Here is a 27,122-nt window from a genome sequence, read left to right as displayed (position 1 = left end):
GTTCTAGGGAAAAAAACATTATTGGTGTGGAACCTTTACATAAAAAACATTGTCAATAAGACTGAGCATATTACTGAGCATATTACATCAATATTTGACGTATCAAATATTACAATATTTTATTTTTCTTACCAACATACAGAATTGGGCAATATTGTGAACATCATATTTTTGATGTGGTTTTTAATAACCTTTAATGGACTTAATATTTCTTAGCAAGTTTTTTTAGTGTATTGTACATTTTAGTTCTTAATGCACTAAACATACACCACATGCCATTTGTTTACATTCTGTTTTCCGCATCTCACTGTACTTAATAAAAGCTGTTTAGTCCAAATTATGTTTTTTTTTTTGTTTTTTTTTTTATCAGATGAACAATAATTATATAAAGTATATAAAATGTTATATTCATATCAGAAGAACAATAAAAGTGGGTTCCAAAAATCTGAGACCACATTGAAAATCTTGGAAATAAACAACAGTAAGGTTTGAAAATTTGAAAAATGAAAAACAAAGAAGAAATGCTTCTTTGAAAAGAAAAGATTCTGTGTGATTTCTAGGTTGCTATTCACTATTAAGCAAAATTGTGATACTGACCAATTTGTACAAAAATTTACTTTCTCATCTTATGCCTTCCATTGAAGCACATGTTCAGAGGGACATCCCAAATACCATGAAATTGTGAAATTCATGTAAATATTTCAAAGATTCAACTTTTTAACTCAAATTGTTATGCTGATAATATAGTTTGTAATGAAAAACTATGTTAAATTAGAAAAGAATGCTCAGTAGAAGCATTTTGATTAGTGGTATCAGACATTTGGACCCCACTGTAGGGGTGGGCAGTATGACAATCGTTATATCGTATATTTTATCGCTGTCGTAAGAAAGCATGTCACAATATGCCTTTCTGAGAATATTGTAGGTATCGTCAGTACTTAAAGAACACTGGCTAACTACATGCTTTTGAGCATAATTGGGACTGTTTTTAATTGGACTTTATTATTTATTATTAAATTACTTTACCATTTATTTATTAATTATTATTATTATTATATTTTTATATGTGGTGCTACAGGTTCTATTTTGTCTGTTCCAACTTATTAAATCTCAGGAAAACAAAATACTGTGATGCATATTGTGTGTTGTGAAAATATCTTGCAGTATTGTGATATAATATTTTTGCCGTATCGCCCACCCGTTCAACACCGTAATTTAATGTATTATCACTTTCTTTATGTTTTTAACCACAGAAAAAAGATCCGTTGGCACTATCAAAGAAGGCCAACAATGCCTGCTCCACCGGAGTGAACTTCACGGCTAACATCACCAAGGACGCCGCCATTGCCACCATTTCCAACAGCACGGCTGTTCAGATGAAGTGCGCCGAGACCAAGCCAGCACTGGACCCCAAAAAGACCTACAACAGCGTCAGCAAGATCGACAAGATGTCCCGGATAGTGTTCCCTGTCCTCTTTGGCACCTTCAACCTGGTCTACTGGGCCACGTACCTCAACAGGGAACAGGTCATCAAAACGAATGTTTGACCCATGCAGAATGGCCACCACCTCCCTGACCTTTCCACCCTTTTTCCCCTTCATGTCTTTCTTCTGTCCATTCTGCCATTCATGACCGCCATGAACTAAACCTGCGAGGAACAAAAACGATGCCAAACATTTATTCACTCCACAGCTTATCCAAAAAGCTCTCCTGTACTCTTTCCCTTCTGTGTTCAAAGATTGCATGATCGATTCAAAGCTCTGTGGGAATACTATCGCCATATCTGCCTTGACTTTCTACTGTATATTACTCTTCTACTAGGATTTCATAGGTGATGTTGCATTTATCTTCTATTGTAATGTACTCAACAAAAGCAAGGATTTCGCTCATAATTAATCAAGTTTCCAACTTTCAAAAATGATAAGACAAAAACTATTATGCATTTGGCATCCACATCTATCAGTGAGTCAAATAATAATGTACATAATTACAAGTACAGCAATGCCAAATGCAACGCAAAAAAAAGTTTTTTTCTACTGTATCAATGCTCATCTTGAAAACCTTGCTTTGTACGAATGAGCTCGAGGCTTCTAGTGTTTAAGTTGTAGCTTGAGCATTTTGAAGCAGCGAGTGGCGATGCAAAGCGGACAAATAGCCATGCTAAAAGTGTTGCCTTCAGAGAGACAATACCGTAAGAGTGCACTGAAATCTCCAGCGATTACCTTTTTAAAAACAATCTTGAGTCCAGCTTTCATTTTACTCATCTTTGTTATAGCTTAAAGCCATTTTTCAAGTAAGCGGGCTGACTTGCATTGCGCCCCCTAGTGGCAGCTTTTGAAACTTTGCTCTTTAATACTGCAGTATGTGGAGTAAAGAAGGTCGGGTTGCAGTTAAGACTTTCAAATCACTTGTATATAGGCTGTGTATGCTTTGCTTTAATGTCAGCTCTTGACCCTCTGGGGAAGAACTGAAAATTGTGCTACGACGCTATGCTAATGTGCAGCTAAATAAACATAAATGTAAGCTAGACCTCGAGTCGTGGAACTGCAGATTGCAGCATTGATTAGCGTGATTAGCTTGAGCTTTGATAGACTATGGCATTTCTTTCCTGTTGCCACGTTGCCGGTCCTCTTAGTGTAGGCTTCGCCATAATCATTGAGTTGTTGTTTTTCCTACCTATATTGATATGAATTGCTTATGAACTTATTTAATGTAGAGTAGCTTTCGATGCTTTTTCTTTCCCCTGTGTTGTGACTTGGTCAGAGGGTTATGGCTTTCTGCAGCTGGACAGAGGGTTCTGAAAAGGCTTGGGGTTTTTTCATGCTACTGTGGAAAATAATTTAAGAGACTTTCTGTCAGACGCAAAGTCAGAACTGAAAGATGAAAGACGAGAGCGTTACTGTCAGATCTCAAGCAAATGGCCAGAGGTGGGTAGCGTAGTCTGACACATACTCAAGTTAAAAGTATTGTTACTAAGTCTGTGACAGTTATTGATCGCAGTTATTTGAGATGATTGCAGTTATTTTAGCTGACCACGATTATTTTCCACAGTTGTTAACTTTCACAATCATGTGTTTACCTCTCAACAAACAGGACGCTAAATTGGCATGGTAAATAAAAGGAAACAGAAAACGCAAAGGTTCTTCTGACTATGACACCTTTAAAGGGCAGCAGTAAATAGTTGTTCATTTGAGCTTGAGCTGTGCCTTTCGTCAACTGGGAGCTACTAGCTAAGCATTGACAACTACGAAGTAAGACAGCTAATCAGCCATTTTTTGCCACTTTAGGCCTGTACTTCAGTAGTTGAGTGCAACAAACAAAAAACACAGCTATTAATCTTAATTACACAGCAGTTAATTATCAGCTAAATGATCCTGATCCTGACAGGCCTAACTGTTACATCAATGACCTAATGACTCAGGTAGAAGTAAAAGTAGCCTGGCCTAGAGTTCAAAAAATCAGGTCCCCTCAAATACTGGGCTCCCAATAGAACTGCAGTGGAACATCTAAGTAGATCCAACATCCATCAGCTTAGGAATATGTTTTTGTGGGTGTTCTGTTCTTCTTTTTCTCTAAAATAAAATGCTGAAGCAAGAGCTGTGAGCAACAGCAAAGCAGTCTAGAACCATTAGAACAGAAAAAATAAAATCATATGCAGAAGTTTGGGCCCCAAGATCCAATACAGTTACACATATTGTTCATTTTCTAAGCAAAAATAAGTAAACATCCTCTACAGAGAACACACCTCACCAGTATTGAAATCAACAAATAAATAGGAACTACAGTCTAAAATTAGCAATTGTCACTTAGAAAATCAACAAAACTTGTAATTTGACCAGGGGTGTCCTAACTTTTAGATAATGTGAAAGGTTAAGGTGGAACTGAGAAATTCATTTCCACACAAATATACTTGAATAGAAGCAAAACTATTCAAAAAGACTCAGACATATACATGTAATCAAGTAAATGTAACTAGCTACTACCCACTGCAAATGGCCAGAGTACATATTTATGCAGAACTGAGGCTGAACATGGATAAAATAACTGCAGAGATAGAAGAAAAGGTGTATGTATGCCCTCCTGAGAACAAAAGAGAGAGAGACAGAGATAGAGAATTGAGTTATGAAGGTGAAAGTGATGCTGAAGTGTGATGACACCTCTGCGGGCGCTTGGCAGTGATCCCCAATTGTCGTGAGGGCAGAGACAGCAGAGCATGGCTCAGGGACAGACTGACAGTGAGACAGTGATAGAGATGGAGAGAGGAATGTGATGAGGACACTCCCTGCATTTCAGCAGCTTCATTGAGGTCCATAGGCTGTTCTCAATCTCTCAACCACGTTATAATAAACATTGCCTTTCATCCACTCGAGCTGACAGTCTGTATGTCCTGTGGTGTGATGTTGTCCTGGAAAATAAGGGCACTGACCAGATGAGTGCAACGGTGCAACTGCAGAAAGGCTCAGCTATTATACAGCAATCATTAGGCGGTGATCTTGCAGTACTGAGGTGAGATTAGCACAATGGGAACCCATGCACATGAGCTTAGCAACTCAGCAGGTCACTGAAAGGCAGAGCTGCCAGCTAGACATGCAGCTCAGAACTCATGTAACCACCAATCAGGGCTTTATATGTGGGGGAAACAAAGATGTGCCATTTTAAAGAAACAACTCAAGAGTTGCGAAGAGTGAGTTGTGCTCTCTTTCAGAAGAATCGATTCTTTCAGAGATGTACAGTTGCCATGTAAAGCATACATATGTCCGAAGCAATAAATTCATGCCTGATATGCTTCTTGACTGATATGATTTTGTTTACTGGTATTAAAAATATGGGCTGTGTTCGCGCTAGGCGTTTTTCTGTCCTCAACCTTTTTACATGTAACATTATGGGAAGTGGCCAATTTTAGCAAGTGCTACCAGCAGTGCATTTGTTTTGTTAGAGCCTCCTCTTCATTATAGTTAGACTTAACACAGACAAATACATCTGACTTTAACTAAAAGGAATACATCTAGTCCTGATAGATGGCTAAGCTAACTAAAAGTTAGCGTTATAATTGAATACAAAACATAACACAGTAAGGCTGCCAATCATTCCCAATAAGAGTTAATTCTCCGATTCCAGGCATTTGGAAATCAAGAGTCGACTCCAAAACTTTAGACTTGATTCCTGAAAAGTACATCCTTCCACAACACACACATTCATGGATATACTATATTTAACTTTGGACAAAGTGGAAAAAGAAAGTAAAGAAGTGGTTCACAGTCAATATGTTTGTATGTCTATGGTAAGAACAAACGCCTCACAGAAACACTGCGCTTTGCTGGTCATACTGCATTGCTTATGCGCAGTAGCAGCCATGCACACACAAGAGACAGAGAGTGCCTCTTCTTTCAAGTGATGTGCCTCTAGAATTATATACACAACACTAAAAACACTGTAGAAACGCTTAGCTATGCGGGCCATAATCAAGACGTCATTGTTTATCTGGTAATGCGCCAGCGTTGATTCACATGTAAACCGTCCAAGTAATTTTGAGGGAATTGTGCTAAGTTCTCATTAAAGCAAATTGCTCTGTCAATATGACAATATTTACCATTATTATGATGAATTACATCACAACATGCTTTACTGAGCATATTGTGAGCATCATTGGTAGAACACTTATCAACTGCATGTTTCTTTACAAAGAAAGAATAATTAGTCCTGTTTATCTGGATTTAGCACAGCACTTTAATCATTGTATTCAAAGATTTTGACAGTGTTGAAACTGGGGCATTACTGGTATGTTAAGGAAAACTAAATGCCATGATGCAAATTGTGTAATGTGAAAATGTATTAAAATATTGTGATGTTATGTTTTTTGCCATGTGGTCCACACCTAGTTTACACAACCCCACTTTTCTAATTAATGAAAAATTTCTGCATAAAACTGCATGTGCAATAGTGGCTTTACGTCATTTTTGACATGTGGAATAAACTCTTGCAATCGACTACATCGATTCGCATCTCTTAGAATCGGCACAAAATAGCACAGAACACGCTCCAGCACTTTTCCAATTCAAAAAATTCTTAGTGTGAACGCAGCCTTTCCTGTCAAGATGTATGATCACTTAATTAATCTGAAATATTCATACTGCAGCCTGCCGCTAGCTTTTATTGAAAGATACATGGCCTTCAGTAATAAAGTGGGGCTGCAAGGACCTTGTAATTCACTTGAGCTGTCAGTCAAAATCTCCATTGTTGAAGGATTTTACAGCACCAAGCCTTCAAGCTGACAGATCTTCTAAAACCGGAAATGCTACAGTGCTCATTTTCCATGGCTGCGGTGCACTGAGAGGTTTTCTTTTTCCCCCCGTCATTGGGCTCATGGCTGCTCTCCACAGGATCATGGCAGAGATACTGTGCACACGAAGCTTTGCATCATATTTTCCTAATGGAACAGCCACTGCAGACCACTGCTGCTGTGGAAGAGGAAGGATTCCCCCGATTACTCCTGGGATTATAAACACACGCACGCATGCACACAAGCATCCAGAGCGGAGTTCCTAGAGCAGAGAGGATGAATGGATGGATGGATGGATGGATGGATGGATGCTGAATCTGTCCTGTGGTCCTGTGTGCTGGCAACATCTGGCCTACATCTGTTTGTGAAGGATTTAGCTCCACTTAAGATGCTTTTTCCATTCAATATGTCCATACTTGGCTCCAGTTTCAGTAATCACGAGTGCTAACTGCAATTCTATATTCTACCTGATACCTTCACCTGCAGCTCATTAATGGCTGTACCTCAATCTCCAACTAAAGCCTTAGTCTCTTAACAATAAAGGTGCCTAAAATGGTACATGGAAGAAACAGTTATGGTTCCCTGAAGAAGCTGTCAGTGGATGGCTCTTTAAGTCAGTTATGTAAAGGAGATGTGCCAGTGTGTGGAATCTTTTTTAAAGATTGAAGAATTTCTGATATCTGATGTTTCATTTATTGTACATCAGAAGAACAGAATGTCTAGGCGACGCTGGGCTACAGGGCTAAAATATCTGCAGTGTTTTTATTTTACCGCTTATGTAATCCTGTACAAATAAATGTTTTATTTCTCTGTAATTCTATTCCAAGTGAATTTAGTCTTAATTTCTACATTTTATTAATGCACATATATCAGCATTGGTATCGACAGATTATGTATGTGAAAAATATCAGACATCAGCGTCAGCTCAGAATTTCCATTTTGGTGCATCACTATTTCAAAAAAAAACTTTCTTAACTTTTAATGTAAGTTAATATAAAGAGATTTTATTATGTAGAAGAATAAAAAAATAGAAAAAAATGGAGATACATATGTAACAATATATTAAGTTTAAATAGTCTCTATATTGCATCTTATTATGTATTAATACATTTAGATTAAAAAATTACACCTAAATGCCCTCCTCACTCTGCCTTTCTATACTGTCATACAGGGACAGATCATGGTCTTGTGAGGCCCCAGAGCACTAGAGCTTTTGTAGGCCCTTAACACTCCAACAATTATGTGTAATGAATGTAAATAATATAATAATTAAAAGACCTGAAAAGTGAGATTAAATATTATTTAAAAGTACATGTTCAATTTGAGCAACACTGGATATTTGTTTACTTTTTGCTGTATTTGATGTTTGCATCTGCACTGACTGTCGCAAACATTTGACCAATCTTGAGGCTTCTGGTCTGAAGCCCCCAGGCACTGGCCCCACTGGCTCGGTCAGTGATCCATCCCTGCTGTCATATTGGCATTTAATTGACAAATCATGTTCTTATGTGCCAGCTCAAAGGCCCTTCTTCACTGCCCTACACATGCCAGCTTGGCTAAAGCACTCCAATATACCACATTTATCCCTCACACAATAATGCACAGCATGTCAATGGACCTTTAAACCTTTAATCCCCAGGAATAGGCAGCAGGGCAGCGTGGGAGCCTTCTCGTGGTGACTGAGAGGAGTTCAGCTCCCTCAGGAATCCACTCTACTGTCACTCATCCCTGAGAGGACAAAAATAACTGTATGTGATAACCCAGGTTTCATGTTTTCTCTGAAGACCAATACTGTTTTTTTTTAGTTGAGTAACTCATGTTATTCCTAGTTACCGTATTTTTTTCCCCAATAGTGTTTTCACTCTAGAGTAATTGAGAATGATGTAGAAAAAACTGGCCAGATTTAGAGTTGGATGCTGCCGAGTTTGACTAAAACTGCATGTTATCTTCTGAGCTAGCATTTGAGAAGGTACTTGTTTTCTAGAGGTCATATTTAACCACTTTATCACTCACTCAATCCTTTGTGGAAGCTCTGTGTTCAAAATGAATCCTGAATTATTTTATTCTGACACTACACTCTTAAAAGTACAGTTTCCTAAATGGCTCGACTTGGACATACAGCTGAAGAAAAAGGCTTTAATTGGCATTGTGTGGAAATTCTTCAACCTGTCGAAAAGGTTCTTCACCCTCGTGTCCCATTTTACAAGAAAGGCTTCTCAAAGAACCACCCACTGAAAGGTTTCTTCAGGTTCTTGCTCAGAAGAACCCTTTTTGGCACCTTTATTTTTGGTATGCATCTTGGATTTACTGTCAAATTCAGTACTTCTGTTTTTTAGATCTTTTAAAGTTTGCCATCTGCATTACTGTAATCAGCCACAAGAGGATAGTCTGCTACACATCTGGACTGCTGGAGTTTAGCCTCCAGAGCCACCATCCTCACCACAGTGTCAAAAACAGCTTAGAACTTCAGGGCGAGACGAAACGCGCTGACCTTTACTTTTATGTGGCCTAAATTCTGAATGGAATAAATCTGAGGAGGTCTGGAGGAGGGGGGCCCAGTTCAGTTTATATCCACATACAGCATCACATGTGGAACACTGTCTTAAATAAACAATATCTGCTTTCTTTTTTGTTGTTTTGCTATTAATGTCATTATTTTTATTATTATTAGTGCAGTTGTCTTTGTTGTTAAGTCATGTCTTGCATTCGCAGACTGAACAGGCTGTTTTCCCTCATAGAGCTTCAGGCAGAGGTAGAGCTTCAGTGTGGGTGCGTGGGCGCGCTGGAGCTGTCCACGATGCTGATTCCTCCTCTCCAACATTGCGCTGCATATGTGACACTCGCATCTGCTCAGCCTCAGCCAAAGTAGACGCATGCAGTTAAAAAAAAACTCTCTCCACGACCCACAGCTCGTAGCTTCGAGGTGGTGAAAAGTGCGGCATCGCCATGCAATGGATGCAGAACTGAACGAGAAGACAAATGCATCACCTGCACGCTCGAGCTGAATGAAGCGCGCCAGCCTGCACTTCACGAATGAACATACAAACATGGATTGTTTTTGACGCTGGACTCTTCTGGTCAATGGGCAGCTCGTGCGAAGAAGCTTTTAAACGGGTCTCTGTTGCGGCACTCCCTCAGCAAAGTACAGGTAAGTAGTTGCGGAGCCCACTTTGAAGGAATGAATTGTGTTTGGGCGACGGCGCGCGCTGTGCTCGACCACAGTCTGTTACTGCATTACTGTACGAGCGCGAGCACAGCATGTGAATCATAGGAATTAGGTATGTTTTTTCACATCTCGATAACAGCAGCACAACGAGAAGACGAATAACAATAATTATGTTAATAATAATACTAATTATAATGAAAAACAAAAACAGATCCGTTCATTAAAAAGCAGGAAAACACTGAAAGATCTTAAGTTGCTACCAGCGCGTCTTGGCTTTAACCTAGGCTACATGACGTAATTTGAAGAGGCTTCTAGCGAGGCTTCTGGGGGGCTTTTTTTTACCCCCTGAAGGTGTCCACTTCAGGAGTTTGCGCCCTGCCTCCGTGAACGTCAGCATGTCTGTGAATCTCTCAGTGCAATCGAAGGTAGTGGGACATCAACGAGAAGGAGGGGCTGCTTTATTATTTCACACAATTAATTGCAAGTGTAAGTGAACTTTAAGCACCGGGCAGCGCGTGGAGGTCATTTCGCCTTCAGTTGTGGATTATGAAAGTGCTCACTTTTTTTCTCGTTGCTTTTTTTTTAATTGATCGTCATAGTTGGAGACCAGACGGAAAGGCGTGAAGCTCTCACTTTTTCCATCTCCTTCTTCTTCTTCTTACCAGGATCTCCTCGCTGCCCTCGCTCCATGTCCCACTCAGAAAGGAAACATCCAGCTCACCTAAACATGCCAACCAAATTACTGCTCTACTTCTTACTTCTGTCAGTCTTTCGTGCATGGTAAGTGGAACTGCTCTTATAACGGTGCTGGATCAGAGTGAACATAACGTTCTCGCGTTGCTTCTAGGCTAGCTGGATGTGATGACATAAGGGACGAGAGGTTCACTGTAACAGCCCTGAAGTTTTTAAGTTAGGCTACATTTTTTCTATTCCTTCTGCTGTGTTTTCTCACTGATTCTTAACCATTCACATCATCGAGTGGTCTAACAGGAGGCGTTAATATCGTCCAGTATTGATCGTAAGCAGACTGATTAAGTCAGTAACACTGATCAGTTTGATTATGTTGTTTTCAGATTTCATAGACGCAGGTCGCCTTAGTGACCGATGTGATGTTGACCGATCCTGAGAATTTTTGCTAGAAATTCTTACTGCACAAAAATGACTACTGCGTGCCTAAAACAGTTTAGACTGGTTTACATAAGCATCACAACTGTGACAAACTTTGCAAAATCTTCTATCTGCTGTATGACGTAAGCCTAAATGACTGTTAAACAATTCCACTTATTATTTATTGTGCGCATTTTTTCTTTTGCCAATTATCCTAAAAAAGTCCAGTCTGTCGTTTGCCGATATCTTCGACCACCATTTTAGATCGCGAAATAACAATGAGGATATAAACTGTTTCAAAGACACACTTGAAACATGCAGGATTTAGTCTACACTGTGGCTTCTGTGAATGACTCAGAGATCCCTGTCATCCCTGCAGCTCTCAAACAATTGCATCAGAGGAGGAAGAGTACGACGACGTTACTGTGAATCAAATGTTGGCACCCAGAACCCACGAGACAGACGCGACGCAAATACTGAACAACCTGCTGAAGGAGTATGACAAGAAACTTCGCCCCGATATTGGAGGTGAGTGGCGTTTTCGACGCTGTGCGCTGTCCGCGGTGCTGAACGCGACTCAGCGCTGCCTCCAGTCGGTCTGCTCATTAGAGCTGGACTGCAGCTTCTCTTAACACATGAACGTTTAGTAAAGCATCTTAGCTGATTTTAACATTTGATTAGCAGAAGAGAACAGACTACCATAACACTGTTTTCATTATGCAGTGCTCCAAATGGACACACCCCTCTAAATCAACACTGTAGCCATACAATTAGATTGAACTCTCTATATGTTTTTTATGCTTGTCATCATCCATCTTATCATCCATCTCCAGCTTTAACAGACAAAATGCTTTGTAGGCAGTCAGAAAGTCCTCTGTGGGAGCAGAACTGTGAGATTTAGCAAACTTCCCATCTTCCCACAGCCTGTAATGAAGTCAGAATGATGACCCAAATCAGAAGTGAGCTTGAAGAGACAGGGGTTTGCATATTTTCTCGTTCAGTCAAATGTAATTACGCAGAACGCAGTGAAAATGGATCACAATCTGCAATTCAAACAGCTCCTGGTGCACTTGATGTTAGATGTCACTGCGGAAAAGCGCTACTGTTCTTGGCAGATCTGTCTGCTCCGTTATTGGTTTTGAGGCATCACAGTGCTGCATTGTGCATTATTGGCTCTGAAGCATTTGAGACATGGCAACGTTAGACTTCATTTAAAGTGATAGTGAGAGCATTTTCCTACCTTTCCCACGACTGCAGGATGGACGATAGTTTCAAAGTGATGTCTAAATTTATTGTTCTGATTTCTGCAAGGCACACTGTGCACACCCACAAATCTGCACCTTTAACAAGCCACACAGATGGAGCGTATTGCTTCGCAGCCACCTTGCCGTGAAATGACTTTTGTTTTCTCGCTCAGCAGCCAGGTCTGTCAAGAGGAAAGAGTATTGTTAGGAAATAATCGTGGATGTCTTTGGAGAGCATGGAGAGAGAAGGTATGATGGCTAGCTAGTGAAGCAGCGAGGCTGTACAAAAAAAAAGGCCCCCACTCTTAGTCCCTGGAAACTGGAGGGACACACACTGATGGACACGGCTCAGTCTCTGAGCTGTCAAGTGAAGTGCACAGTGGGTAAATGAAAGGGTTTCTAATATACTTCATGCAGCTGGGTTCTCTCTCTCTGTCTCTCTCTCTCTCTTCCCAACATCGTCACGAGCCTCAGATCTGTCCGGCTGCCTGTCAGTCTTACCGCTTTACCTGTGAAGACCATAGACATCAATGGAAAATGCCGCACTTGAGAGACTTTTTTTGAAACATCCAACTATGAAGCTCAGAGTAGAAAGCTCTTTAAGTGCAAAGACAAGCCTTCTAATCTAAAATGGCCTCTACATATGAATTTAACACTTTCTGCTGCCAGTTGTTCTGTAAGGTTTAGTGTTTATGGACAAAATCAATAGACTCTTCTAAAGGATTGGAGAAAGAAGTACAGCATGAGCTTCCCAGTGCTGTTTTTCAACACAAAAAACAATCATGTCATATCATAGCATGAAATAAACTTACAGCTGTCATTATTTTCTTCAAACGTAATGGCACACAGATATGGCAGCATATTCTGGAATGCAAATTTGAAAATGAGGATAATTCTTTCCAAAATTCCCTGTTGTTTCGTGTGGAAGTGATTCTTGACTGACTATGAGAGCTTGTGTCCGTAACAAGCACATCGTGACCGGCTTCAGGTTGAGGCAGAGGCTGTCACTAACACTGATGCATTTGCATTTGAATTTGAATTTGAAAAAAGAATATGCTGCCATACACAGACCCAATGCATACAGACAGTTCTCCTGGTACACTCTTAAACATAAAGGTGCTACAAACAGCGTTCGTTGGAGCAATGGCATAGAGGAACCACTGTTGGTTCCCTAAAGGATCTTTCATTGGATGGTTCAAGAATCTGCAAAGGAGATAGGTTAGTGTGAACAATCTCCACATAATGGAAAGCATCGGGCCCATTTTTTTGGATAGCCCCTGTAGATTGTCTATGGGTATGCAAAATTATTAACAAACAAACTGCTAAAAATCAACCGATTATTAACAACGTTAGGCTAGGATTCACTCCAGGGTTAGGCTTGGGACCAGGATTAGGGTTAGGATTAGGTGCTGATCTGAGGTTAAGGTTAGGATTAGGTCTACTAAAGAAAAGTAAATACCACAACTAACCTAATTCCCTAACTAAATCAAACCATCAGAAAATTAAACTAAACAAAAGATCCTTCCTCACCAACAAGCAGGTTTATATACGTACAACAGGCATTTTTCAGCCTCAGTGATTCAGAGATTACAGTTTACTTCAGTGAAAGCTTCATCAACACCACGTAAGATATATCCACGAATATCTCTACAGAGATGGAACAATAAGCTGAACACTGAGCTCAAACAGACATTTTACTCAACTCTCAGGCTGTGAGGTTTCAGAGAAAACCTCAGGAAACCGGGGATGCAATGGAAACCGTGTCAGAAGCAGAGCACCCTCGCTTCCTCCCATTCACGTCCTTTTTAAAGGCTGCCCCCTGCTGGTGACCAGTCCTGTGCCTCTCTCCTCCCACAGGTCTGTGATCAACAAGGAGAGAAGATAACGAACAATACACAGCAAAAAACAATATAATAAAATAAATGAATACATTTGAGGAAGAGGCACTGTTCATACCACCTGCCCCTTAATACTTTTGGCACTCAAAAAAGTTCATACACAGATTTCTGATCAGATAGATGAGCAGCCGGTAGACAGAGTGCTGAGAGAGAGAAGCGCTATGACGAGGATAGAACTGCGCTGCGTATATTTCACAAAGTCGAAAGCCTTTAGAGTGAGATTTTAAGGTCGTACGACGTGAATGGACGGCATTACCGACCGGAAACCGGACTTTCTAGTCCAAAACCGGACACCTGGCCACACTGTTACATATACGTAAGTATCACACAGACAGAGAAGTACACCGTTATTAGTAGAAGCCTTTTTCACTCAGTAAACAAACCAGCTAGACTTACTAAACTAGTTAGCCAGCTATTGCTAACAAACTAGGCCTTAGCCTTTTTAATCAAGGGGAGAGCTGCAAACCGGCAATATCTTACATTATCACAGGTAACTGCTTAGTTTACCTCAGTTTTAAACATCCTGGACAGTCCTGAACATTAGAAAAGTGGAGCTGGTTCAGTCTGCTGCAGTTAAGGAACACGAAAGACACCCCCGCGGACTGCATTTCCCATGAGTCTGTGCACAGGGGTCGTGAAAGCAAATAAGGATTTAAAACCATGATTCTCTCCGTTTAAGCCATGGTTATTCATAAACATATATTATTATTATTATTATTATTATTTATTATTATTTTTTATTTTTTTTGTAAATGCAACAAACTGCTTAAAATCAAAGATGTGTTAAGAGCGAGATATGTATTACTACATTACTATGAATTACTATAATAATAAATCACACATTATGACCCCCAGGGTTGTAAAAAAAAGGTATATTAAGGTGTATTTAGTAGATCTTTAATCAAATGCAAGATAAGCATCTACAAAACATCTACAGTGGGCTATTTAAATAAAGTATTACCAAAAGAGGTACCAAAGACTGCAGTTTAAGCTGTTATAAACACAAACTTAAGTTTTACATATTACATGTTGTTGTTTCCCTGGAGCTCAATAGCCTACACTCTTATGAATAAAGGTACCAAAAATGGTTCATAAAAGAACTACTTTTGGTTCCCTGAAGAACACCCGATAGATGGTTCTTGAAGAACAGTTTGCAAATGAAATGTGTGAGACTGAAAAAGAAACTTTATAAAGAACCTCTAAATAATCTTAGGTTTCTGTACCAATAATGAGCCTCATTCATCAATATCTTCCTACGTTTTTTCTTAAAGTTGTTCTTAAGAAAGGTCCTAAGAAAATGTCTACATCAGATTCATGACATGTTCTTAAACCAGAGAATTGTTCACACCTTTGTGCTCTTGAGTGTGCGTAGATTCTGTTCTTACCTATGAACAAATCCCAAAAAAGAAAACACTGGTGAATGTCAGAATCTTCATGAAAACCGTATAAGTGCGTTTTAAGAAGAAATTTCCTCTTAAGAAAGGGTGAGGAAGAATTAGGCCCAATGTCTTTTTGCTTTTTTTTTCCTGGACCTGTTTGTCCAATCCAAGAAACTTTAAGGAGTATTCATTTTTGAGAGTGCACTCACAGACATAATTATGAATTTTTGGACAGATGCAATTTGTCAGATACACAAAAATCATATTAAGCTAAAAGAGGTGGAAATGTAAACCAGATTGCATTTACTGTGTTACCTCACGGTGACCTGAAATGTGTCAGAGTGCTTCAGATATCCAACATGTCACCTCTGTCCAAACATATCTCTGACGCACTCCACTACTCTCTTCTCGCTCATGTGGAAAATTTGATTTGATTTGATTTGATTATGTCTCTGATGTATTTCACCTGAAACCTAACGCTTATGCTTTAATTAATGTCAGTGCTAAGCACAGTTAAATCTGATGAAATATTAGTAAGCTGATGACCGCATATATATTAAAGTGAAGGAGTTCATCTGCGAGGCCCCACAGAGCTCGAGGGGCTCGAGTTATTCAGATCAGCTTTGTTTCTTTATTAGGCTCTATTTTGCTTGCGAATTGACCCTCGGCTTGCTCGGCCGCACCGGCCGTAATGCATTTCTCATTATTGACTTTTAGCTGTTAGCCTCAAAGGACTCTGTTGAACATTCATTTGTTGTGTTTTTTTGTCCCTTTTTCGTTGCTCATTGCGCAGCGTCCCCATCTGAGCTAAACTCAATCAGGTGGTAACAAGGTCGTCTTTTAAAAGCTTTCCGTGGCCGTTGCTCTCGCCGTATTGAGCCCCAGATAATAAAAACACGCACATGACGGGTGTATTAAAGGAAATGTACAGGTGAAATCACAGAGCGAAGCCATTAATGAGGGTTTTGGAGAGGTAATGGAGAGACTAATTTCAGTTCGTATGGTTGCGAATAGGACAGCCTTGCTTTGGGTAATATAATTCAGAGCAGGCGGTGAAGCAGAACTTAGCATTGTGATGTGGATTACAAAGTGGGCTTTACAGGCTTTTCTTGAGATGAGTAAGCGTCTCCTGACAAGTAGACAGTGCTTCATCAGTCTAGCTAACATGTGGCATGATTTATGTCAAAAAGTAAAGCGGTGTTTCACATGGGAACATTGCGCTCAGGTGAAGGAACAGTTGATCAGGTGAAGGAGTGACAGTGAAGAGTGAAAGTGTGTATGTGTAATGCTGTTGTCGACTCTCTGGCGGCTGCAGCAGTAGCAGTGTCACAGTGGCCTGATTGTGTCAGCTCTGTTTGGCGCTGTGCTGAGAAGGGGGAAACCCTCCAAAGTGGGTCAGTTTTTCTCCTCACTCAGGCCATGCACAGTAACTACACTGACCACAGCTAACAGGCTCCACACTTCAACAAATAAAAGTTCCTAAATGGTTGTTCTACTGAACAGTTCTTCAGAAAACCAAAAGTGGTTCTTCCATGGCTCCAAAAAGCCCCTTTGTGGCACTGTGGGACGGATCTGGGCACAAGAGTCTTTGTGTGTGTATATATATATATATATATATATATTAGAAAAGGTCATATTTCCATTTAATTTAGTACATATTCAAGGGCTATTTGTTCATGTAATGTATACAGCTACAGTGGACTGTCCTAAGGATTTGAACCATCTCAGGCCTTTGGCAGGCCCCAGTGGCCCAGTCAATAATCCATCCCTGGCGGCACTTTAGAAGAGATTTAGAAAAGCGCTTTTTGGTGCATACATTTATGTTATTTTGTGTAGACTATTTTATTAATCATACAATAATAGTGAATAACTGTGATGATTTATATATAATGGTATATAAATATACCATAAGTGTAAATAAATGAAAAAGTGAATATTAGTAAAAGTGAAAGATCCAATCAAAACAGCCATTATGTATTACGTATTACGTAAGTTATCCATATTTTAATATCAGAAAAAAAACGAATTATTTTTTAAGTATTTACTGTGTCCACCCTACCTTTATTACAACTTCTATTCTTTTTAGGAGACCTGCTTTCAGTTTTTCAAAGACATCTGAAGGAATACTTTTGCATATCTCCAAAATTCAGTCTTAGAAGTTGGTTTACATTTCTCCCTCTTTCAATTCCAATTGTCCCTACTGCAAATTTAGTCTCATCAGACCATAAAAGCTTACCCCACATCTCAGATGTCCAGTTTCAGTGTTCTAGTGCAGATGTGCTTCTTTTATGTCTATTTTTTTTCTCAGTAATGGCCTCTTGACAGCTACATATTCTTTCAGACTCATAGTGTTCAGTTGTTTTCTCACAGTGGAAGGATGGACAGAAACACTTGGACACATGGATTTTTTCAGATCTGAAATAAGAGTGGAGCTTAATTTTCTCCTCTCTCTCAAAGATGAAAGCTTTAAGTACTGTTTATCTGATGGTGACAGTTGTTAGGAGTCCCAATTTCTGTGTACTCCAGTTTTAGAAACTCCTTTGACTTTCCATTTTTTACGGAAATGGATCAGTTTATAATCACCTCAGAAACAACTTCTTGAGCCGTTTCAGATGCACATGAAAAAGAAATTGTCAAGGCAGCTGAGATGTTTTTGAAACGGTTCTTTAAGTTTCCATAGTTCTATATATGATCCATGACAACGTAAAGAGACACTATTACTGGGGAATAGGGGGGCTTTGCTAATGGGCTGCAGGAGATTGATGGGGGGCGACACTGGACGCATTGGAATTTAGGAGGTGACTCCTGGCCGTCAGTGTGAGTTTCTTTCAGGATCTGGATTGCATATGGAGAGTGACAGGCCAGCCTTGGGCCGTCAGAACAATGTACCTGCTGCTGCAGAGCTGTGGGCTAAAGAGTCATTTCACTCAGCGTCTACTCTCAAACTGTCTCATTCAACACCCACTCATTATACACTACTGCTCTCTGCTTTAGCCAGCAGTCTTTAATATGAGATACAGTACAGAGAGAGAGACCTTATGGTTATGATTCAGTAGAAGTAGAGAGTGAGGGATGGGGGGATGCAGTGTGGGAGAGAGAGAGTGAGGGATGTATATGGAGTGCTGTATAGTAAACAAGCACCCCAAAGCAGAGGCTGTGAGAGAGTGTGTGTGGAAATGAAGTGTGTGAATGTGTTGCTGGTGGTGTGAGGCTGAAGTGCCAGGCTCCATCTCGCCGCCAGCAAACGCAGCTTCTGTTTCATCACCAACCAAACCACAACTGAGTGTGGGGGGCAGTGTAGGGTGGAATACACTGAAACACTTGCACACATGCTTACTGTTCACACATACACACACACTACAGGTGCGCGCACACACACACACACACACACACATACACACACACTACTCTCACATACACATACACACACAAACACACACATGCACACACACACACTACTCTCATACACACACTACTTGCACATATACACGCACTACTCGCACATACACACACTATTTGCATGTACACACACTATTTGTACATACACACACTACTTGCACATATACAAACACCACTCACACATACACTCCTGTGCAAAGAACAAAAGATAATGGTTTTTACTGATGGTTTTGACCTGGTCACACCTTTTAACCCTATAGAGTCCACCTTTTAACCCTATAGAAAATATTTGGTCTAACAATAAATTGTTTGAAGCCATCATTGCTAAGTGGAACAATTTTGACTCTTCTTCGGTAAAAGAGTGTCTGCAAGTTTATCCCTGAGACTTTTAAAGACATTTGAAGAAATCAAAGAGAAAATCTGTCACATACTAATCTACTTTATCTATTTGTTTAATTTTTGCTTATTTACTCAGTAATTATTTGTTGTTAAGACCAATAAAGGTTTTATGTTTTGCCATTTTGGGCTTGGCCCATTTTTTTTTTCTTTTGCATGGGGGTGTACACACACACATATGCACATATTACTTATACATACACACACACACAACTGTCACATACACACACACATTACTTACACATACACACACTACTTGCACATAAACACACACAGTTTATATTCACTTGAACATACACACACATACACACTACTTGTGTGTATATGTCTTAACAAACATAAGCTGTGTGGGTGTATATGTGAGTGTGTGCACGAGTAGCATGCATGTGTGCAAGCGTTTCAGTGTATTTCACCCCTTAACGGCCCCCCATAACAGTGTAAGTAAGTGTGTGTGTGTGTGTGTGTGTGTGTGTGTGTGTGTGTGTGTGTGCATTGCAAACCAGCCAGCCAGAACCAAGAGATTTGATTTTCACAGGGAAGCGCAGGTGCACCACCACTCTATAACACAAATACCTCTCTTTCACTCTCTCTATCCCTCATCTACCTCACTTCCACATCATCTCTCTCTCTCATGTTCTTTCTCTGCCTCACTTTCTTATCTCTCTCTCTACTTCTTGTTTTCTGCCTCATTTTCTTATCTCTCTCTCTCTTTCATTATGTCACCTCACTGCCTTTGTTCTTCACTTCCTTTTCTCCCCTCTCTCTCTCTCTCTCTCTCTCTCTCTCTCGCTCTCTGTCTTGCATCACATCTTCCCATACATTCACAGCAGTCCCCATTCCCTCATTGAAAAGCTGTAAATCAGGTTAGCTGCATGTTGTGGTCTCGTACATGTGTCTGCTTTAAAGCAATGAATTGGCATAGTTGGGTCATGTTGATATAAAAGTCAAGCACAGTCATGCTGAAATCATGTCATGTTGCAGCCAGGCAACCATTAGCATACTGCATGTAGTATTGCGTGGCTGCTCTGCCACATTTTTCCTCCACTTCTATACTCTCTCTCTACAGTGTGTATGTTCATTTAATGACCCACACTGCACTGCGTCACACTTACCTGGACTTTCTGTCCCACAGTCTGGATGTGGGTGAAGACAAAACAGAAGTGTAGGGATACAAAAGTTTACAAAAAAGGAAGACACACTAAACCAGACTATATGACAGACTGGGCTAACAAACTGTGATGAATGGAAATTGACAAAACGTTGTTCTCCATCGATCGCTTGGTGAAGCACGGATCTTCATTCCTTTGAGAAATATATTTGTATCCAGTAGCATTCGGGGAGACGCTTTTCAGTAGAGCTCTGCTCCCCCCCAGAGGTTATGAAAGCCCCTGTGCCAGGTTCCATTTCCACACAGCCAGAAGTTGTATCACTGAGCCTGAAACACAATTTTCTGCTCAACTTCGGAAAATTTCAGAAAACTTTGTACAAAATGGACACATGGCCAATTGTGCTGTTCCATCTTAGGGGGGCGATTGCTTGGGTTAACCTCATGATGGGAGAAAAATAATACAAGGGGGTCACTTAGGGTTAGACTTTATTGTTCCCACACAACACAACAAGCCATTTCCAGACAGAAGGAACTCCCAACTGACAATAGCACACTGTCCAGCCCAGGCTACAATAAAGCAATGACCCCAATTCAAGAAGCTTTGACAGTTTTTGCTCTGACTGTTTTTTCTTTTCTTTTTGTGACTCAAAAACCTTTTCCACATACAGTGCCATTTATAAATCTATATTTTTTGGAAAATATTCAAACACTATGGGTGAGAGATAAAACGATGCAAGGCAAATGCACAGAAAGTGCTCCTCATGTAAGGATATTTTGGGAATGCGTTTTTTAACATTTAGCATTTTTTGGATGAGCATAAGCACTGAGCAGTTGTGATCCGTAACTATTCTGTTCAAGCCATAAATAATATAAAAAACTAATAATAATATAAAATAATACCATTTTTGCTAGCATTTCTAATAGTATGTTAGTGCTAAGCTAATACTGGTGCAAATGAACACGTTTTAAAGTGTGAGCATTTCCAAAACATGTAGTAGATTACGCTGTACAGCATATGCACTGTATATGTTCTAGATAGATCAATTATTGTTTTCATCCCAATACACATCTCTTTTATTCATTAACTTAAGGGGAAAACATTTATTCAAGTACATTGTTTTAATAAATACAATGAAATTGAATTGCATGATATGATACACAGGTTTCAATTGCTGAGGTTGATGAACAGTAGTATGTTAATGAAGCTAATCAAGACTCTAGTCACAACACTGTTATGATGCTGCATTATAATTATTATAATGAATATTTCAGCTGACAGGGAGATTAATAATTCAAATTTCATCATGAAATTTACACACAATGTAAAGGACAACAGGCATTTTGAAATTATGTCAAAAACTGAAAAAGGGAGATACAAGGTTTTCTTCCGACAACAGCGATATATATACACATTCCTAATGTAACATATTCCTAATGCTTTATAATTAGATAAAACACACCATATGATGGGTCAGGTAGCAGTGCACCCCCTCAAAGTCGAAATGAAACCTACCCAACTCCACATGTCTGTCCTTCTTTTAGTCTTTGCTCTCATCTGTGTTATTTTACTTTGGAGTCAGCAGGCATGAACAAACAACAACAAGCAATTTACATCCTAATTTGTAGCTACGTGAAAAAAGCAGAGACGCTGGTCGAAAACAAATATTCATAACTTCCAGTCGGCCTCTTCTCAAACAGAGGATGTTTTGTGGACAGAAAAAACTATCCTTTACATTTTTGCCGAAAGCTGATGATACAGAATGTGAATCTAACACAAATGTAAATGGAATAATTATATAATTAATTAATCATAACTTTTTAAGGGTTAAAGAAAATACAGTTGGTCAAGTATGACCTTGTATGTGTACTCACATTCCTTCACAAGATTGGATGGTTGTTCTGTGATGGTCATTGCTTTAAAGCTACATTTTTTCTTAATACACAAACAGGATTCCACTTCTGTCCATATATCAGTCGCATCTTGTGAAACACATGAGCATGAGTGGAATACACCTTCTGAACATACTTGCTCAGTTTTTGCGTAGGAAGTTTCTTTCCAAAATTTCATGTGTGTACATGGATTACTTGTACTGTGAGAAGCAGAAAATCTAAGACTGAACTTTTGAGGCATGGAAAAATATCTCTGCATATTTCTTTGAAAAACTTAAAAGAAAAGAATGGAAGCTGCAATAAAAGCAAAGAATGGACACACTAAATACTGAGAAATATTGATATTCTATTTAGTTGTTGAGGCTTATGTGTACATTTCTGTTAAATATATGTTTCCTGCTTTTTCCTGATACTTAACAAACTTAATAACATACTTAACATATAACATAATGTACTTGATAGCTGTTTTGACTGAAATTTAAATAAAAACGTGGTATCTGATTTTTGCACAGTACTGTATAGCACTGATATTTCTTGTATGTGTGAAGCAACATATATCATAAAAATGTATATGATGAAAATGGCATTTAGGAATGAAATCCTTAATTTGCAGGTCACAGTTGGCCTCTTTGCTTAAAACATTTTGCTATAAATTCATACTCTGCCTGAACTTCAGTACACTTTTAAAAAATAAAGGTTTTTAAATGGTTCTTGTCGTGGCTGTACAGTTTTAGATGAAAAAAAATAGATGTATAACTTCACTTGTATCATGTGAAAGCTCCTTCAACTTTAAAAAAGTGCTTCATACTCACACATCTCACTTACAAAATGTGTTCTTTGAAGAATCACCCAGTGAAACGTTCTTCTCCGGCATCGTTTTTGGCACATTTATTTTTATAAGCATGTGTTTAACTCCTGCTGTCTTCAGATGAGGCCTAAAGGCTGAATAACCTATGTACTGTGAGCGCTTTTGTGCAGTGTCTAGTTGGCCTAGTCCTTAAACCTTTGCTCTGTTTTATTGTCTGGAGGTCACAGTGCACATCGCAAGCAGGTCAGGTTCAATGTTGCAAGCGTCTGTATTCACTACCAGCTCTGCTGCCTTTGGCTAAAAGTCCTGATTCAGCTGACATTTCAGGACCTGTTGTACAGCTGCACAATAAACTGAAATTATGATACTGGCCTCTACAATTATCTGCGAAGAGGCAGATAAATGCATCTCAATTAGTAGCATGCACGCTGTGCTACAATCAAGCTTTTTTGGTTACGGCAAATCAGATAAGTGCTTCAGGAATCATTGGGCATTACATTCTAAAAGCACAATGCACTCTGTTTTTTTCTTTTTAAGATGCACTGATGTAGCGTAATGGTACCAACATATAGCCTAAAGGACACTGTTAATACACATGGGTCCTTTTTCCTAAACAAAAAGGTTAATTCAGAGCCTGTTTAGACACATTTCTGCACAATGATTGTAATTTCAGTGTTACTACAGGTAGACAGACATGCAATCATGCTTTTTGGGTGCTCTATCTCATCAGTGTGCTCTGGATTTTGTGCTCTTAAACTGAATGAGGTGTAATGATGGAATTGCTACACCTGATTATCAGTCTTGGAGAATTTTTGAAGAGGGATGCAAACATATGAGTCCATCATGGTTTTCTGAATAATCCTGATCGAATTTGTGTCAGCATGCAACCCTTTACATTTACATTTGTTCCTTTTTTTTGTCCTTTAAGGCATATACAGGTGCAACACTAGCTTTCCATTTACGAGAATGTTCATGGTAAATAGCAATTCAAATGCATACTCATTTTAGGGCACAGTGTCTTTGCTCTGAAATGCTCAAATACACATTTTCAAAACACTGCACTGTTACGATCACTGGTCATAATAGCCTTTCTGTGGGTCTGTCTGCCGTTTTGTATGTGTTGCTTTATGTGCAGGTCTGTGATTGTCCACACTTGGATGCCCTCCTGTTTAAGAGGTTGCGGAGTCACCATCTTGGGAGAACTTCAGGAAATTCTTTTACAACCCAGTCTAGAGTCAGGCCATAACAGAAAATAAGAGTAATTTTCTGTTACGGCCTGGCTCTAGACCAGGTCGAAACACAATTGGGGGCTCGTCTGGGATCTGAACCCGGGACCTTTTGCATCCCAAGCGATAGCTTCTGAACGTCTCCCAAGATGGTGGCTCAACCTCTTATACAGGAGGGCACCCCCATGTGGCCAATCACAGACCTGCACATAAAACAACATACAAGAGGGAGCAAAATGGTGGCAGACAAACACAAAGAAAGGCTATTATGACCAGGAATCGTAACAACACATATTTAGAAAATTCCCCCGCATTGAGAGCAAAATGTAATATTAAATATTCACATCATAATACCACCCACATCTACCATAGAAATTTTGTCAGCAAATCAGGATTTTCACACTGCAAAAAGATGCTGAGAGCACAGCTGTCTCAGTGACTTTGCTGCTCTCTTTGGACCAAAGAAAATGCTGGCTAGAGACAATGAAAAGAAAAATCTTCTACAATCTTCTAGAACGTGTTTTTCAGTTCTGGCAGTTCTTGACTCTGATGTTCCTAAATGCATCCTCCATAACTTCAGGCAGGGTGATCTGCTGATGAGGACTGTGTCTCACAGTCAAGAGAGAAAAACATTTTTATTTTTATTTTGAAATGGTAAATTGTGCAGGAGCTATCAATCAGAGACTATTTGATTCTGGAATGAAGCTTAAACGACTTCAACAGGGTCACACAGGCCCGAAACACACCAGAGACATCCACTGTTCCTCTCCTTCTCTGTCCTTACATGCTTCTTCCTCTCTTCTTCTTTCAGCTTGCTTCCTCATACAGCAGGTAGCAGTGCAGTACCTATCATTGCTGGTTTTTATTCATGTGTCTGTTGCTGGTTTGAAGCTCATTGGCTGAATGCTGGCAGGTTTAGCCTGTTCATACGAAACATTAATGTGTGGCTTTAATACATACAGTAAAACATGCATACATACATTATACATTGTTAGGTACTTGTGTTTATTTATACCTGTTTGCACTGTATTCATTTTATGCTTTGATATTTATGACAAGTGCTGGTTCTTTTGATACACGCTGGAGGGTCCAGTCTTATCCGCTTATACGTTTCATTACAAACAAGCAGGAGCTCACGTGAATCCAACTCCTAAATCAATTAAAAAATGCTCAGATTTACTTTCAATAATAATATCTTTTGAATAAACGAGCAAGAAGTAGGACAGAAATGCACTCGTGTTTGCTGAGTGTCACTTTTCTTGAGCAAAATCTTATCACTCTGGTACAAAAATGATGAGTTTATGGAGTCCTGCATTAGAGTTTTAATGATATATATGGAAAGGCGTTACATAAATGTTGGATTGGAAGCATGTCAACATAAACACACCATAGGAATAAATAAATACAGTAACTGTAGTTATCCAGCTCTGAAACTGGTGCACTCATCTACCATTAACATCAAATGGCAAAAATCATCAGCATATTAAAGTTGTTAGTCATTATTGCTCCTGTGTGTAAAGAAAGAGATACATCTTTATTTTTATCTGTCATGAGCTCTGAATTTTATGTGTTCTGGCTCAATAGCTGAGTTTTATGTGTTTTATTGCGTTCTGAACTACTTTTAGCAAATGCCTCTGTATTGATTATGCAACATATTTGTTGTGCCTATCCAAACGAGCAGTCCTGTGCCGTTATTGATTACAGGTTATATTTTTAACAGGCAATCGTTAATCTGTACCAAAATACATTTTTGAAGCAACCAAACAAACCCGGGATGTAGGCTTAAATATGTCCGCATACGCTTACTCACAGACCACTCGTCTAAAGCCAGTAAGATGCATGACAGTAGGACCTCCCATAGCTATCTCTCTCTTCATCTCACTCACATACTGTTTCATCAAACTGGTGGTCACTCTGCAGCCGGTCTTTAAGATCTTCTTTATATAGACCCACAGGACCAATAGGGTGAAGGCTGGCAGGCCTGCTACTTTACTCTCCGCAGCCCTCTGAGTGGACAGACAGTGATTGGGCTAGCCCTTCCCACAGTCCAGCTAACACCTTGTCATGCCACCTGGCCTGCATATCTCTCTCCCTCCCTCCCCATCTCTGACATTCTCTGGGTCTTGGCATGGATATCAGCCCAGCTCTTTGAATATTTCAGAAACCCTTGACATTTCGTCCTCTAATGAGCCTATACACAGCCACAGAGCCGCGGCGGCGGTAGAAGAGAGTCTAGATCCAGCCTCATTAATCCAGAGCCATTTGGCTTTCAGTGAGAAAGCACCACCCGAAGCCACCCTGATGATCCCCCACACAGATATCTGCACCAGTCACAGTTTGTTCAGCACATCGACACCGAAATTGCATAATCCTGCAGGTGTGAAGGAAATCTGATGGATGTGATTATCAGGACATGACGAGCACACTCAACATCCAACAATGGCTGAATATAAACCACAAGAACAGCTCTTCCCTCCTCACCTCTGCATTAAAGGTTATTATTGTAGATTTGAATGAATATGGAGAGTCAGAAATATGACATGCAGAAATGATTAGGAGAACAGGTCCATGGTGCAACCTGAAGGAAAACGAACTTCAGTTAAATGAGCCTATTGTGAGGGCTCAGTACATGTGACATTTTTTCTAAAAATGTCATATATATGCATAATATAGCATTGTTTGAGGTCCTGTGTTTAAAATAAAGAGATCACTAAGATGTAAGTAAAGCACAGTCTGGCATTTTACTGTAAAAGGTTGTACAAAATAAAATAGAAAACAAAATTACTGCTAATCCAAAAAAAGGAGGAATAGTTAATATATGTTTTTTTTCATTGGAGGGCCTCAAATATTACTCACTCTGTGGTTCTATATGTTTCCAGTATGTTCAACGAGCTGTGCACTAAAATTAGCAGAAAGTACCATATTTGAGAGTGTTCTCTGTAGAGGATGTGTTAGCTTATTTTCACAGCAAAACATGCAACTTGACTGGGGGCGTTAAATCTTTTGCATATGGCTGTATATCCCTATTCATGTGTTTTCTTGTTTAACCCCTTAACAAGCCATGGGCCAGCCGGCGGGCCCAAAGTATTATTACACACTCCTGTAACCTAAGAACAGCTCCATTAGTTTGCACTGAAGTCCCTGTGGCTACTGAAAAATAAACCTTTGTATGTAATAAGCCTGATTTGTTTAGGGGTTAAAAAGGTAGGTTGTGACAGAAG

At 39.6% G+C, this 27,122-nt stretch overlaps 2 protein-coding genes across 4 annotated transcripts in view; both read left to right on the top strand.

Annotated features, from left to right (window-relative positions):
* Positions 1-4,786, top strand: part of gabra5 (gamma-aminobutyric acid type A receptor subunit alpha5) — a 63,134-nt gene extending 58,348 nt beyond the window's left edge. The window contains exon 10 of one of the 2 annotated variants that reach the window (XM_036570743.1): positions 1,254-4,786. In XM_036570743.1, the coding sequence (XP_036426636.1) occupies positions 1,254-1,547 (294 nt within the window). In that variant the 3' untranslated portion in view covers positions 1,548-4,786. The remainder of the gene's footprint in view (positions 1-1,253) is intronic. The other variant, XM_036570742.1, reaches the window with a different exon arrangement.
* A 4,351-nt stretch (positions 4,787-9,137) lies between these two features.
* Positions 9,138-27,122, top strand: part of LOC118808231 (gamma-aminobutyric acid receptor subunit gamma-3) — a 157,143-nt gene continuing 139,158 nt past the window's right edge. The window contains exons 1-3 of one of the 2 annotated variants that reach the window (XM_036570735.1): positions 9,138-9,428; positions 10,112-10,226; positions 10,933-11,081. In XM_036570735.1, the coding sequence (XP_036426628.1) occupies positions 9,314-9,428; positions 10,112-10,226; positions 10,933-11,081 (379 nt within the window). In that variant the 5' untranslated portion in view covers positions 9,138-9,313. Of the gene's footprint in view, positions 9,429-9,834; positions 9,933-10,111; positions 10,227-10,932; positions 11,082-27,122 lie in introns of those variants that run through there. The other variant, XM_036570736.1, reaches the window with a different exon arrangement.

Source organism: Colossoma macropomum, unplaced genomic scaffold (assembly GCF_904425465.1).
Source record: "Colossoma macropomum unplaced genomic scaffold, Colossoma_macropomum, whole genome shotgun sequence".
Classification (NCBI taxonomy): Eukaryota; Metazoa; Chordata; class Actinopteri; order Characiformes; family Serrasalmidae; genus Colossoma; species Colossoma macropomum.
This window is presented reverse-complemented; position numbering and strand designations above follow the sequence as displayed.